Source organism: Sander lucioperca, chromosome 12, assembly GCF_008315115.2.
Source record: "Sander lucioperca isolate FBNREF2018 chromosome 12, SLUC_FBN_1.2, whole genome shotgun sequence".
Taxonomy (NCBI): domain Eukaryota; kingdom Metazoa; phylum Chordata; class Actinopteri; order Perciformes; family Percidae; genus Sander; species Sander lucioperca.
Window position 1 is genome coordinate 1069242 of NC_050184.1, and position 13717 is coordinate 1082958.

A 13717-nucleotide genomic window follows, 5' to 3' on the forward strand; every position below is an offset into this window, starting at 1 on the left:
TTCGGGTACTTTGCTAAACGTCAAGGCAATTTGTATTCCCCCTTTTGGGGAATACAAATTTTGTTTTTGGATCATAATTTTGACAAATGTGCATTGAATTAATTTCTTGTTAAACAAATGTTTGTTTTAAACACTTCTATTGCTTATTTTGTGAACTTGAGCGTTAATGATACCTTAATAAATTATAAAAAGATTAACTTCATAATAATAATAACTTCATAATAATAATGAATTCATTGGAAAAGAGTTGGCAACACTGGTCACTTCCGGTGTAGTAATAGTTCTGCCACTCTGACATTAATCCACATGCATCCACTGAATCATTATAGAGGCAATGCCGTTAAGTTAATCTATTTGACAGTGAACATGTTAAAGATCATATATCAGCAACGATTTAAAAAAAAAACTATGTTTAATAAGTTATTAAAAAATGTGTTTATTTACAACTGTAATAAGCTAACAGCAATTTTAGTAGTCATGGTAACAGCTAACTATTACTACAGCAACTACTGTGCAACAATGCTTATGTTTACCATTTTGTACAGTGATGTTTAGTTAAGAACAGAGACTGAATATTTTTTGTGTTGTCTTTATTTACAGTTTTCACCAGCATGTTAATGAGGATATGTGACAACCAATGGTCAAACTTACTACGACTCTGTCTTCATTGGCTGCGGTTTAACTTGGTGTTTAATCAGAGTTCAACACACTGCATGAGAACAATACAAGCCTTATTGTCTTATTTTCCTTTTAGTGTATAATAAATGTTTATGGCTGTTGTTTATCTTTGAGAATGAGCAGCATTATGAGAGCTTTTTATGTTTGTTTCTCCATCAGCTCTTCGAGTTGGCTATTGTTAGCTGGGGATGCACACTCTAGCCATATGAGATGCTTATTTGTTCATTCCTACTTGCTTTTAATTTAATTTGTTTAAATACCTTTTCTTAAATTTTATGTTTGCTTTTTGTCTTTTTAACTGAATGTAATTAAAAAGATCAAAAGTTATTCATAAATAAAGGTATTGATATTATTATTGTTTTTTTATATTTTAAAGTAGTAAGTTTACAGCTCACAGCAAGTTAATGCAATATTGTCTGCAGCTTTCGTTTGATATCTACTGTAGCTACCTCGGGTGTACTGTGGAGTGTGTAAGACTGCTTTTAATGGCAGGCTAGCAGATACTGTTGACTTGCGCTAGCCTAGCACCAGCGAACTCTGCAACTGGAAGGACTGGATGAAAACTGTCTCCACTGATAAATAACACACTGGCTAACTTGGAAATGAGGTCCTATGTCCAAAATTCTGAACCACCCCTTTAACGCAAAACTTTGTCTGGGTTCATTCTGTTCCTCTTCAATGGAGTGATATGTAGTCTGTGATTAATCCGAAATTGCAGTTCCTTGGCCTTATTAGTGGTGACACCCAAATAAGGTAAACCAGATGTCGTCCCAGTCTTCACTTATGATTTCAACACCAAGGTCGCTCTCCCAATCTGATTTAATTTTAGTTGTATTTTCCTTGATTATCTTACAGAGTACTGCATAGATTTGCGTAACTAAGTTGGTAGGGTCAGCATTATTAAAGAATATGGTTTCTAAAGGAGAAGTTGTGTATCCATATTGTAACTGTTTGAGGGTAGATGCAATATAGCTGTGTAACTGAAGATATCTAAAAAATTGGTTGGTTGGAATTTCATATCTACTTTTTAACTGATCAAAGCTCGACAGTAGTCCATTTACCACCATGTCTCCTAGCGTCCTAATGCCCCTGTCATGCCACACACTGAGGCAGTCAGGAGGGTGGGGAGGGAAATCTGGGTTCAAATATAGCGGCGTTAGTGGGGATGTGATGTTCTCCAGGCCCTCCAATTTTCTTGTTAGCCTCCAGACTTTAAGAGTATTTTGTAAGAGAAAGTCAACTTTAACAGCTGAGTTGACCCACTTCCTGGAAGTGTACAACATATTTTTTAAAGGTAAAGGGGAAATATGGTCTGATTCAATATCAAGCCAAGTGGATATATATATATATATGCGGCCCAAAAAGCACGTTGGGCCACCGGGAAAGTGCCCGGTATGCCCGTCCGCCCTTGGGGGGCATAGATGTTCAGAAATTATGTATATTCCTCATATAGGAGGCACTTGATTAAAACATATTGGCCCAGTTTATCTGATTTAACCTCCACTTCAGACAATGGCAGCGATTTATGTATTAAAATTGCAACACCTCTCTGTCCGTTTTTATTTTGGCTCCCATGTTAGAGCTTGCACACTGCCTGCGTGACACGCACATCTCAGGCGCCGAAAACACGTGCATGCTAGAAATAAGACCGACGCCTATTTTTCACGCGACATGCAAGCGTGTTGGAAGCGTTTCCAGGCAAAATAGAATACAAAAAGATGTTTATATGTCATTTTGACATGAATACATATATATACTGTAAATAAATGACATTTTGATGTTTGAAAGTCTCTAGGTTTTGACATGAATGCAGATATAAATGTAATTTAAAAAAGAATAATAAATAATTATCGATTTTCAAATATTGCACCTGTCAATACCGAACTAAATATTCTGTAGCCTATTTTGCCGTCAATACTGGACCTGTTGTCTGACCAAACAAAAATAAAAAAAGAACACATAAGCAAACCCCCAATAAAAGAAACCCCAGCCACCCCCTTTGACACTTCCCTCACGTTGAAGTGCACACGTTTGTGCATTTTGCACTAGAACCAGTGCTCCTACATGAACAATTCAACTGCAAACATAGCAGCTGCGGGCTGAGCGCAGCATATCAGTAATCTCGTGAACAGCCTAGGCAGTATAATGATGTAGGCTAGTTTCTACAGACACAGACTGCTGTGTGATAAACATACAAAGTATTTCCACAGGCTATGGTAACAACAGCAACACAGTATCCCAAGCCATTCCACAACAAATAAGAAAAAGCTATCAAAAGATAAAAAACAAAGTCATAACTAAATTCGACTATAAATGTGATTTTGATTTTTATTTTATTTGTCTATCCGCTTTAGGTGAATTGGCAGCGATGTCCATACAACTATATTAACAAGCGACATTTAGAAAAATATTGGGAATGCCGCAGCTTGTCAAAAGCATTAATCACACGCATTAATCACACTGAGTATCAATGTCACTGCCGTGCTCTCCCCCAGTTTCTGCATTGTTTGTTGTCGTGGTTTCACAGCAGAGCGATTGTTTGGGCAAAGAAAGTCTCTGCGTCCTCAGGCTTGTCAAAAACTTCTTGCTTACCTTGAAAAGTCACCTGTAGCTTTGCAGTGGGGAGCAGGCCATACCATACACCAGGGGGAGATCCTTCATCTTCGCTTTAATATCCTTGAAAGCAGCCCTCTGACGAGCAACGTCTGGAGGCCAATCCTGAAAAATGTGCACCCTGTGCTTGCGAAAATACAGCTCGCCCTTCTCCCGTGATATTAAGTATTAAGTATTTTGCGTCTGACCTGGTCGTGATGCACCCGCATGATGACCGGCCGGGGGGGTTGCTTGGGGTCCTTCGGCGCCAGGCTTCTATGAGCCCGATCACAAATGGGCAGTTGATGGGCAGTTGATTTGGCTGGATGGGCATTCCCAGGGTCTCGCTGAAAAAGACCTCCATAAATGCTGTCGGGATGCCTATCACTCGTAGGTTTTGGCGGCAGCTGCAAGACTACAGTTCCTCCAGCTTCTCATATAGGTTAGCATTGTGCTTAGCCAGTTTGGCACAGAGGCTTTCCAGAGTAGCCGTTCTCGAATCATCTCTCAGCGAGGTCTCAATATCTTCCAGGCGGCCCCCAATTGATAGTACAATCAATTGCAGAGTGTTAATAGAAGTGTGAGTCTCTCCTCTGAACTTTTCAATTAAGCCTGGTTCACACGGCAGGATAATTAGGCAGATTTTAGCCCCGATTCACCCCTTCCGACAATCTTAAGGATGCTCCGATTATCGTAAAATAATCTGATCAGATATTCCTGCCGTGTGTGGTGTGTTAAGACTGCTCTCGTCTGCTCGGAAGGACGTCGGGACCGCTCCGATCTCAAATCGGGGATATCCAACATGTTGGATTGTTTTGGCCCGATTTCTCCTCGTGTGTGGTGTCCCCTGGGGACAAACGAGCACGCAGCCTGTGGACTGTGGCGTGTAGCCAATCAGAAAGTGAGGTGACGAGGCGGCGAGGAAAGCACCGGGAAACAAAATCAAAACAGCCGGCGGCATGGCGCACCAGAAAGTCCGGTGGACGTCGGAGATAAGTATAGGAAGTATAGTCCATGCTCGCGTTGTCTCCACTTCTTTGACCATCGCCTTTTCTTTTGATAACGTTTTTTTTCCGGTTAAAAACAAACTATCGCCACTGCATCCGCTTCGTCCGCCATGATTGTTTACTCTGAAGTCACGTTTGATCTCGAGGGATTTTGCGAGATTTCCCGTCTGACCTGGGAATGCTCGGGAGTCAAATCGGTTCGTGTGTGATGTGTTGATTTTGCCGTGTGCTGCGCACCACACACTGTACGACCAAAACTGTTAGACCCATGATTTTTTATCGCCGTGTGTGGGGTCTCTCAGGATTGGAAAATCGGCCGACAATTTTAAAATCGTCCCGTGTGAACCAGGCTTTAGGCTAATCACGTTGGCTAACGTAGGTTCAGGATAGCCATCCTTGCTACCACTCTCCACATTGCCACCGTTGCTTTTACTCTGAGTTTCACGGTCAGGGGTGTTTCTCTTCGACTTCGGCATTTCACAAGAAATATGCAATGTAATAGCCTATTGAAACGAATCTGCAGTCGCAAAAATATTAAGTTTGCATTAAATTATTGTAGAAAGTTGTAGGAGCAGGTCTGGGACACGTCTACTCTCTATCCATGCTCAGCAGCGCCCTCAGAAGCGTAATGTTAAGTGCTACCAAGTAATCTATTTCAAGTTAAATGGTAATATCCTGGTAATAAACTGGAAACAAACAAGACTCCCTGTTACAGTCCAGTTTCTACTTATTTAATGTGTAAATATTCATGTTTTTCATAGTTATGTTGTGGTACCTGTATGTAACAAGTTGGTGTTGACTACACAAACAAAGGGAGTTTATCTCTCACAAGTTTAATGGTAATATCCTGGTAATAACCTGAAAACAGACACTACTTCCTCTTACAATCCAGTTTTGACTTATTTAATGGGTAAATATTCATGTTTTTCATAGTTTTGTTGTGGAACATATATGGTACAAGGTGGTGTTGACTGCATAAACAACAGGAGTACTCTATTACAAGTTGTATAGTGATATCCTGGTAATAACCTGGGAACAAACAAGACTTCCTTTTACAGTCCAGTTTCTGCTTAAGTACTGAGTCAATTGTGAATACATCTACAAGAACATACCCAGTACTCATGAAGATGTTCTATCATGACTACACAAGAGATAAACTATCCAACCAGTGATTAGGTTGATCTAACCCTGCCAAGTGAACCGATGTGGTTCCTTGACAAAGAACACTATTTATAATTTGTGACTTTCATTTCAACAATTTTTTTCTTGAAAATATATACATTTTCAACTAACTAATCTAGACTAGTGCAAGGGGCTGTTTGTCAACATAATCCAAGAGGTTAGGTGGTGAACATATGAAGGAAATGTTTAAACCAAAAAAAATTATGTATCTTTCAAAGTTTGCTCCACCATTTTAAAACATAACCAGGTGACATTAGTGGGCTAATTCAATCTTTGTGTACAAGATGTCCATGTATGTTACTTGGTAAAATTATTGTGATTGTTATCATACATCGTTAAACCTGGATTACCTGAGACTGTATATGTGTTCAGGTACTTTCTCTTACCTCATTTGTTATCTGGCCTCCAAAGGTAACCCACGTACCTGCACAAAAATAAAACGATTACATTTTGTGTGTGTGTGTGTGTGTGGCCCCCCCCCCCACACACACACACACACACAAAATGGGGGGAGAAATCTCTTTAGCGTGCTTCAATCACAGGAAATAATAAAGATTAAATAACAAATAAATTGCAACAAATTTGAGTATTGTTCAGTTTGCAAGCCAATATTTGAGAATGTGCAGTCCAGTCACAGATTTGTCAGGTGTTGGAACCTAACAGTTTTGGCGATACTAGCTTTTATCTTTATCGAGGGAAAGATAAAAGCCACCGGCGATCACCGCTCGCTGCTCTTCGTGGTAATCCATTTGCCGTAGAAGACACGTCGTTCAGCGCTGTTCGAGCATCAACATCGTATCATTCGCTGGTCTAGTGAGGCAAAAGGATCCGAGTGAAATACTAAGTAATACTAAGTAAGTAATACTAACTATTTCCTCCTCCTATCCTACACAAACACACACACACACAAGCTGGATTTGCTGTTTTGTTTGCTGGTACTGTAACAAGTAACTAGAGTTGTGACGAGTGAAAGATTATTGATGATTTTGAAGCTAATAAATTCTACTATACTTTAAATAGCAGTTGTTGGTGATTTGTGTACTTATTGTAATAATTGCTGGTTGAACACAGGTAGAGCTCAAATTCATCCTTCCCTTTTGTTCCTTTAGAAAATACCAGATAAATTAATCAAATTAATTAAGATCTGTATTTTAACCCTTGTGTTGTCTTCCTGTCAACCTTGAAAAAAACACTTTTTTCTGACGTTTTTGATGCCTTTTTTTCAGTTTTTTTTTTTTTTAAATAAATAAAGAAGAGACCACAAAGCCAGTCTTGATAAAAAAAAAATACCTATGTTCACTGTTTTTACTTTAGTGTTCGTTGGACAAATTTTGGACTAAGGCAAATTGATGCTTGGGTTGGCTTCCCAACAAAGTAGTCTCCTAGTGGCGGGGAGTAAGGCGGAGGGACCGAGGGGCTACGCTAATATTACTAGCTAGCTAACGGCAAAGTCAGCTTCCCTAGTGCTGCTTTCAAACGACGTTATACAAACATTTCAAATATAGCCCAGTAAACATTGCTCGGACATATTCATGTTACTACAATATCAACACGAAAAAGAAACAACACACTTATTACCAAATGGCTTTTGTTAAAATAAAAACACTTTTACTTTAAATTTCTGATATTTGCCTTCTCCTCTTCATAACATTGTGGCAAATTAGCTGTTGTATGATTTAAGAACTAAAACATACATACAAAAACCATATCACAAAAGTTTGTATTGCTCTTTCATAACCAAAATACACAATATCGATGTATGATGATCAACGACATTGGGAGATTACAAAGAGTAACCGTGCGTTCATGGGCATCGGAAAAACATTTTTCCCAGTGAAAACATCATTCACGTCACTTCATATGGGAATCAGAGGTGGGAAACTGGGGCTAGATTTTGCTAACAGAGTTTCCCAGTTGGTGACGCGTTGTTGACAACTGACGTTTGATGTAGGCGACTTTGGTTCACTGAAAATATTTCAATGACAATAAACTGTTTATTGTGGACAAACGCCTCTGCTAAGAAACATACACAGACATAATCAAATTACTCATAAATAGGCCTATGTATAAAAAAACACCTTATCCGTGTCCTTTCCTGTTTGTTGTCCTGCAGATAACACAAACACCTGTCACTGTACTGTTTGTATGCTCGCATAAGAAAACAGCAGCAAATCTTTTGTTATTGTGGCCTCCTTGTTTTCACACACCTGATGCTCTAGGCTACGTCCAACATTTGGTGGCAGTCATGCAACAAGTTGTTATGCCAAACGCCAATATAACAGAAGAAGAGGAACACGCATCCCGACCATGTGAACGCTCGCAGTCGGAAAAACAACATAATCACACGGGGGCGGTCCCTGATATTCCCAGGTGGCATTAACGCACCATTGGTGAAAGCAGCAGTGTCATGGCCTTGACACAGTGTCAATATAGCCTCACTCTGGCCTTCACCTAAAATAAAACAAGCATTACTGTGTAATAACTAGGCATTTTTAGAGTGCAAATCCAACTATATTTGTAGATGCAGAATAGGCTTCATGTTTGTTGTTTGAATGAATCATTACAATGTATATACAATTATAAATTACCAATTTGAAAAAGTGTTGTTTCCCCTCTTTTTCCAGGCTAGTAAAAATATACAAGGGGTCAGTAAAACTCTGATATACTGGGACGAGGGGCCAGCGGGGGGAAAATGTTGGACACTGCTGGAGATAGAGGGAAGATGCGAGATTATACGTGAACACAGACTGGCCAGCCAGTTACGGTATGTCGTCTAAATTTAGCTCTATACGTTTCTCCACTTGGATGTTAAAGGGCTGGGCAATTCCATCTTGTCTTAAAAGACAAAAAAAAGCATATGTTGGCTGTGGAAACTGAAAAACTTTGTGGAGGATGTGTTGGATATGTGTTTTATAGTGTGGGTCTAGCAGGAGTAGTGAGTCGCTACATTAATTAGCAAATTCATGTACCTGCAATTTAAATTTATTCAACAAATTTAGGATATTCAGGAAGAGGCATTATCGTGCTTGTGGAAATACAATGGAAAGAACTAATGGCTGACCTACTTTCTGATCTGCAGCGCTAACTCCACACACCTGCTGCTCCTCACACCTGTGGTCTATCTCCATGATTATCTGCTCCCTGATTTAAGCCAGTCCTTCCCTCCAGTCTTCGCCATTTCATTGTGAAACGTTCCGTGGTAACACTTGGTCTCCAGCTTGAAGATATTTTCTTCTTGTTGCCTAGTCTAGTTTTTTTTTTTTTTTAAACCTGTTTTTCTGTTTTTTCTGTGCCTCAGAACCTGCCAGACTCACCAGAAGCGTCCTGCCACTGTTGTCTCTGTGTTAACTTCTACTTCTCACCGGACCTATTTAGCCACGTCCCGCCTTGCCAGTCGTCTCAGTTGGATCACCTGTACTCCAGTTTTCAATAAACCGTTTTTTCAACCGCCTCCTGATTCAGTGTCTGCATTGGGGGTCCAGTTCAAAACTCCTGCTATTCGTAACAATTTTCTAATGGATTTGAAAAGGAAATTACAAGTTGTAGGGAACCACAATACGGTTCTAGGGACTTTTTTTGTTTTGTTTTTAATTTGACAGAGGACCCAGTTCTGGATTACAGTGGGGCTGCAGCACGTAGGGCCCCCCAGAGCCTCTCTCACATTACAGAGGATTTGTAAGACTCTAGACTTGGTGGATATTTGAAGGATTCTGAACCCATCTGGAAGAGATGAGCTAAAAGATCACTTGGCGATCAATTGGTTCTCTGTGTAGTCTTCAAGGGTGGCATGGGAGGCCTTAAAGGCTGTAATCAGGGGACCAATCTCCCGCTCCATTGTCCCCTCACTCGTGAACAAGACTCCAAGGTACTTGAACTCCTTCACTTGGGGTAAGGACTCATTCCCTACCTGGAGAAGGCACTCCATTGGTTTCCTGCTGAGAACCATGGCCTCTGATTTAGAGGTGCTGATCCTCATCCCAGCCGCTTCACACTCGGCTGCGAACCAATCCAGTGAGTGCTGAAGGTCACAGGCCGATGATGCCATGAGGACCACATCATCTGCAAAAAGCAGCGATGAGATCCCCAGCCCATCGAACTGCAACCCCTCTCCACCCCGACTATGCCTCAATAGCCTGTCCATAAATACTACAAACAGGATTGGTGACAAAGCACAGCCCTGGCGGAGGCCAACTCTCACCTGAAACGAGTCCGACTTACTGCCGAGAACCCGGACACAGCTCTCGCTTTGGTCGTACAGAGATTGGATGGCCCTGAGAAGGGACCCCCTCACCCCATACTCCCGCAGCACCTCCCACAGTATCTTCCGGGGGACCCCGGGTCCGTTGTGGTGCTGGTCCGTTGTTCCACGACCAGGACGGAATCCGTATTGTTCCTCTTCAACCTGAGGTTCGACTATTGACCGAACCCTCCTTTCCAGCACCTTGGAGTAGACTTTACCAGGGAGGCTGAGAAGTGTGATACCCCTATAATTGGCACACACCCTCTGGTCCCCCTTTTTGAAAAGGGGAACCACCACCCCGGTCTGCCACTCCTTAGGCACTGTCCCAGACTTCCACGCAATGTTGAAGAGGCGTGTCAACCAAGACAACCCCTCCACACCCAGAGCTTTAAGCATTTCTGGACGGATCTCATCAATCCCTGGGGCTTTGCCACTGTGGAGTTGTTTAACTACCTCAGCAACTTCCACCAGGGAAATTGACGACAATCCCCCATCATCCTCCAGTTCTGCCTCTACCATAGAGGGCGTATTAGTCGGATTTAGGAGTTCCTCAAAGTGCTCCTTCCACCGCCCTATTACATCCTCAGTTGAGGTCAACAGCGTCCCATCCTTACTGTACACAGCTTGGATGGTTCCCCGCTTCCCCCTCCTGAGGTGGCGAACGGTTTTCCAGAAGCACCTTGGTGCCGACCGAAAGTCCTTCTCCATGTCTTCTCCGAACTTCTCCCACACCCGCTGCTTTGCCTCTTTCACGGCAGAGGCTGCAGCCCTTCGGGCCCTTCGGTACCATGCAACTGCCTCCGGAGTCCTCTGGGATAACATATCCCGGAAAGACTCCTTCTTCAGTCGGACGGCTTCCCTGACCACCGGTGTCCACCACGGTGTTCGTGGGTTACCGCCCCTTGAGGCACCTAAGGCCCTAAGACCACAGCTCCTCGCAGCAGCTTCAGCAATGGAAACTTTGAACATTGTCCACTCAGGTTCAATGCCCCCAGCCTCCACAGAGATGCACGAAAAGCTCCGCCGGAGGTGTGAGTTGAAAGTCTGTCGGACAGGGGCCTCCTCCAGACGTTCCCAATTTACCCGCACTACCCGTTTGGGCTTACCAGGTCTGTCCAGAATCTTCCCCTACCCCCTGACCCAACTCACCACCAGATGGTGATCGGTTGACAGCTCTGCCCCTCTCTTCACCCGAGTGTCCAAAACATACGGCCTTAGATCAGATGAAACGATTATACAATCGATCATTGACCTTTGGCCTAGGGTGCTCTGGTACCAAGTACACTTATGAGCATCCCTATGTTCGAACATGGTGTTCGTTATAGACAATCTATGACTAGCACAGAAGTCCAACAACAAACAACCACTCTGGTTTAGATCAGGGAGGCCGTTCCTCCCAATCACGTCTCTCCATGTGTCTCCATCATTGCCCACGTGCGCGTTGAAGTCCCCCAGCAGAACTATGGAGTCCCCCATTGGAGCCCCATACAGGACTCCACTCAAGGTCTCCAAGAAGGCCGAATACTCCGAACTCACCCAAACACCATTAGACCTTAATTGGGCTTGTTTGGAAAACTTTCTCTTATTTTATGAATACTAATATAGTGCCCGTTGAAAATGTGCCTTGTTTGGAATGGGCCGATTGCTTGGCCTGTGGTATTTCTGCTTGTAGAATTCTTCAAAACTAAATTGTACCCCAAATTACTTACAGAATGACCCCAAACCACTTAATACGCAACTCCACTGTATAGCCTACTATTGACTTACAGTGTAGGCTACATCTATCATTGTACCTCTATAATTACCTAAAAGCGAACGTTGCAGATTCAGAATTTAATCACGAAGTATCACAATAAAAATGTGGAGTAATCAGACATCATGGACTCATGGCAGTGCGCTACTCACCTGGCCCGTTATGAGAGCTAATCAGCACATACCTGCGTTAATCAACCACCAGCACGGGACTGTTGTTTGTGTGTGTTACAGGTCTCAGATTGAGAACCCGTAAACAGATGCAGTAAGAATTCCTGTAAAACAGGACAAAATATCAGACAGGAGACGAGTGCTTGCGTTCACTGCAGCTTCGCTCAGCAGAATCTTTATTTGCCAATATGCAATAATATCTCTCTCTTTGTTTCTCTATTTTGCTTCTATACATTTAGCATCAACACAAAATCCAAAACAAACAAAGCAAAATACCATAGCTAGTTAGCCTTCTCCTTAGCCTTCAATTGAAACACCGATTCAATTTACCATTTCAATATGTGTTACTACATTTATCCTCATTCAGTACTATAACTGAGCTAGCATTTCAGTTAGTTAACCCCTTAAAAGAAGGTACCATTCAATAAACATAGCATATTTAGGCTGCTCACTTATTTTCATAAGATGTAAAATAAAGAAAACACACCTTTTACATGGCCACTAACGGCTGTCAGTACTGTACAATTGCTTGAGCTGAAGACTGGTAACGTTTTAGCTTATCAACAATATACATCAAATTACAACAACATATTAATTTAAAACGAGCTGCAATATCGTCACCAATATGCATTTAAAACCAACCTAAAATGCGCTGGAGCCAAGAACTCAGAAATATTTAAATCTTACTTCACTCTTTGGATTTATGGAAAGTTCACTGCCGGCGCCATCTCGAGACAGCCGCGACAACAATACTTTTCTCTACTTGTACACAAACCATATAAATGTGCTATCTTCCCTCCCACCAAACCGATCTAACATTACAAATGTAACTGTTTAACAAGATATGTATAAGTATACAAGTTTAAAGCGTCACAAACCTGTAAAACAGGACAAAATATCAGACAGGAGACGAGTGCTTGCGTTCACTGCAGCTTCGCTCAGCAGAATGACGAAGCAACGAGGGTCCGCTCACCAAGAGTGTCCGTGAGAGCGAAGCACAGCGCCACACTGCCCCCTGCTGGCAGCACCGTAATGCTGTATTAGAAAGAGCCTTGTACTCTTACCAGAAATAATTGATTAACCATTATGACTCCTATCAAACGTTTTTCTCTCATATAAATAATATCCCACAATAACACAGACAAAATTACATAAAATGTGACCATACATTTCGTGTGCGTCACACACTCCCTGACAAAAAATAAAAATGGCTCCAGACATTTCCAAACTCTAAACCTCAAAACATTTGCATTCAATCAACACTTTCAATACGCAAAGGTAAGTTCCAGGTAAGTATGTGTGAGTGTATGTATGTGTATGTCTATGTGTGCCGATCAGTATGCAAATTGTGGTGCAGTGCATTGCACAGTTGAAGTGTAAGGTAAGATTTGGTATGGTGTGGGGTATGGTACTATCTTGAAAGGCACGTGGTAGTTTATAGGGTATGCCTGCATTTCCCAGATCGGCATTGAAGGTGGTCTATAGGCCCCCACGGTACTGCACACTGTTCTGGGTTGGGAAGAGGGTTGCCCTAATGATTCATATGTGAGCATCTGGGTAGGCTTTCTTTCACGAGTGGACCTCCTAGTTTGTGGATTATTAGCTTGATCATCATAGGGCTGCTCACGCATTGTCCGGGGGGGATTCTGGTCTATCCTCTTGCTGCATCCCGTCTTCCTGCTCACATTCTGCAGGGTTAAGAGGTAAGTGCTCCTCTTCAGCCCATTCCTCTCCATGGTTGCTGTGTCTAGTTCCTCTGCTCTCAACACCAGGCCTGCTCCCCCTCCCCTTACTGACACGTACACTCCTTCTGGTGTCTTTTTCGGGTGTGAGTGGTCGGGTTTGTCCAGATCTCTCAGTTGTTGTTGCGTGATTAGAGTTCCTTTGAGGCTCACACACAGGCTGCACTTGTGTATTCTCCGTTCCTTTTCTTACCGGTATTCTCAGCCAGTATTGTGGTACATCATCATCATCATCATCATCATCAGAAGCGTCACTGCTTGGGTTCCAGTCTTTCTGTTCCTTTGTGTTTGACTGACTGTTTCTGGTTCTCTGTCGACGTTGTGGTTCTATTGATTGAGTGGGTGTGTGTCTT

The 13717-nt window shown here is 42.3% G+C and overlaps 1 protein-coding gene across 1 annotated transcript in view; it reads right to left on the reverse strand.

Moving 5' to 3' along the window:
• LOC116067645 (voltage-gated potassium channel subunit beta-2-like) overlaps window positions 1–13717 on the reverse strand; it is a 140096-nt gene that overhangs the window by 85900 nt on the left and 40479 nt on the right. Inside the window, exon 4 of the mRNA XM_036008046.1 lies at window positions 5846–5883. Within this exon, the coding sequence (XP_035863939.1) occupies window positions 5846–5883 (38 nt within the window). The remainder of the gene's footprint in view (window positions 1–5845; window positions 5884–13717) is intronic.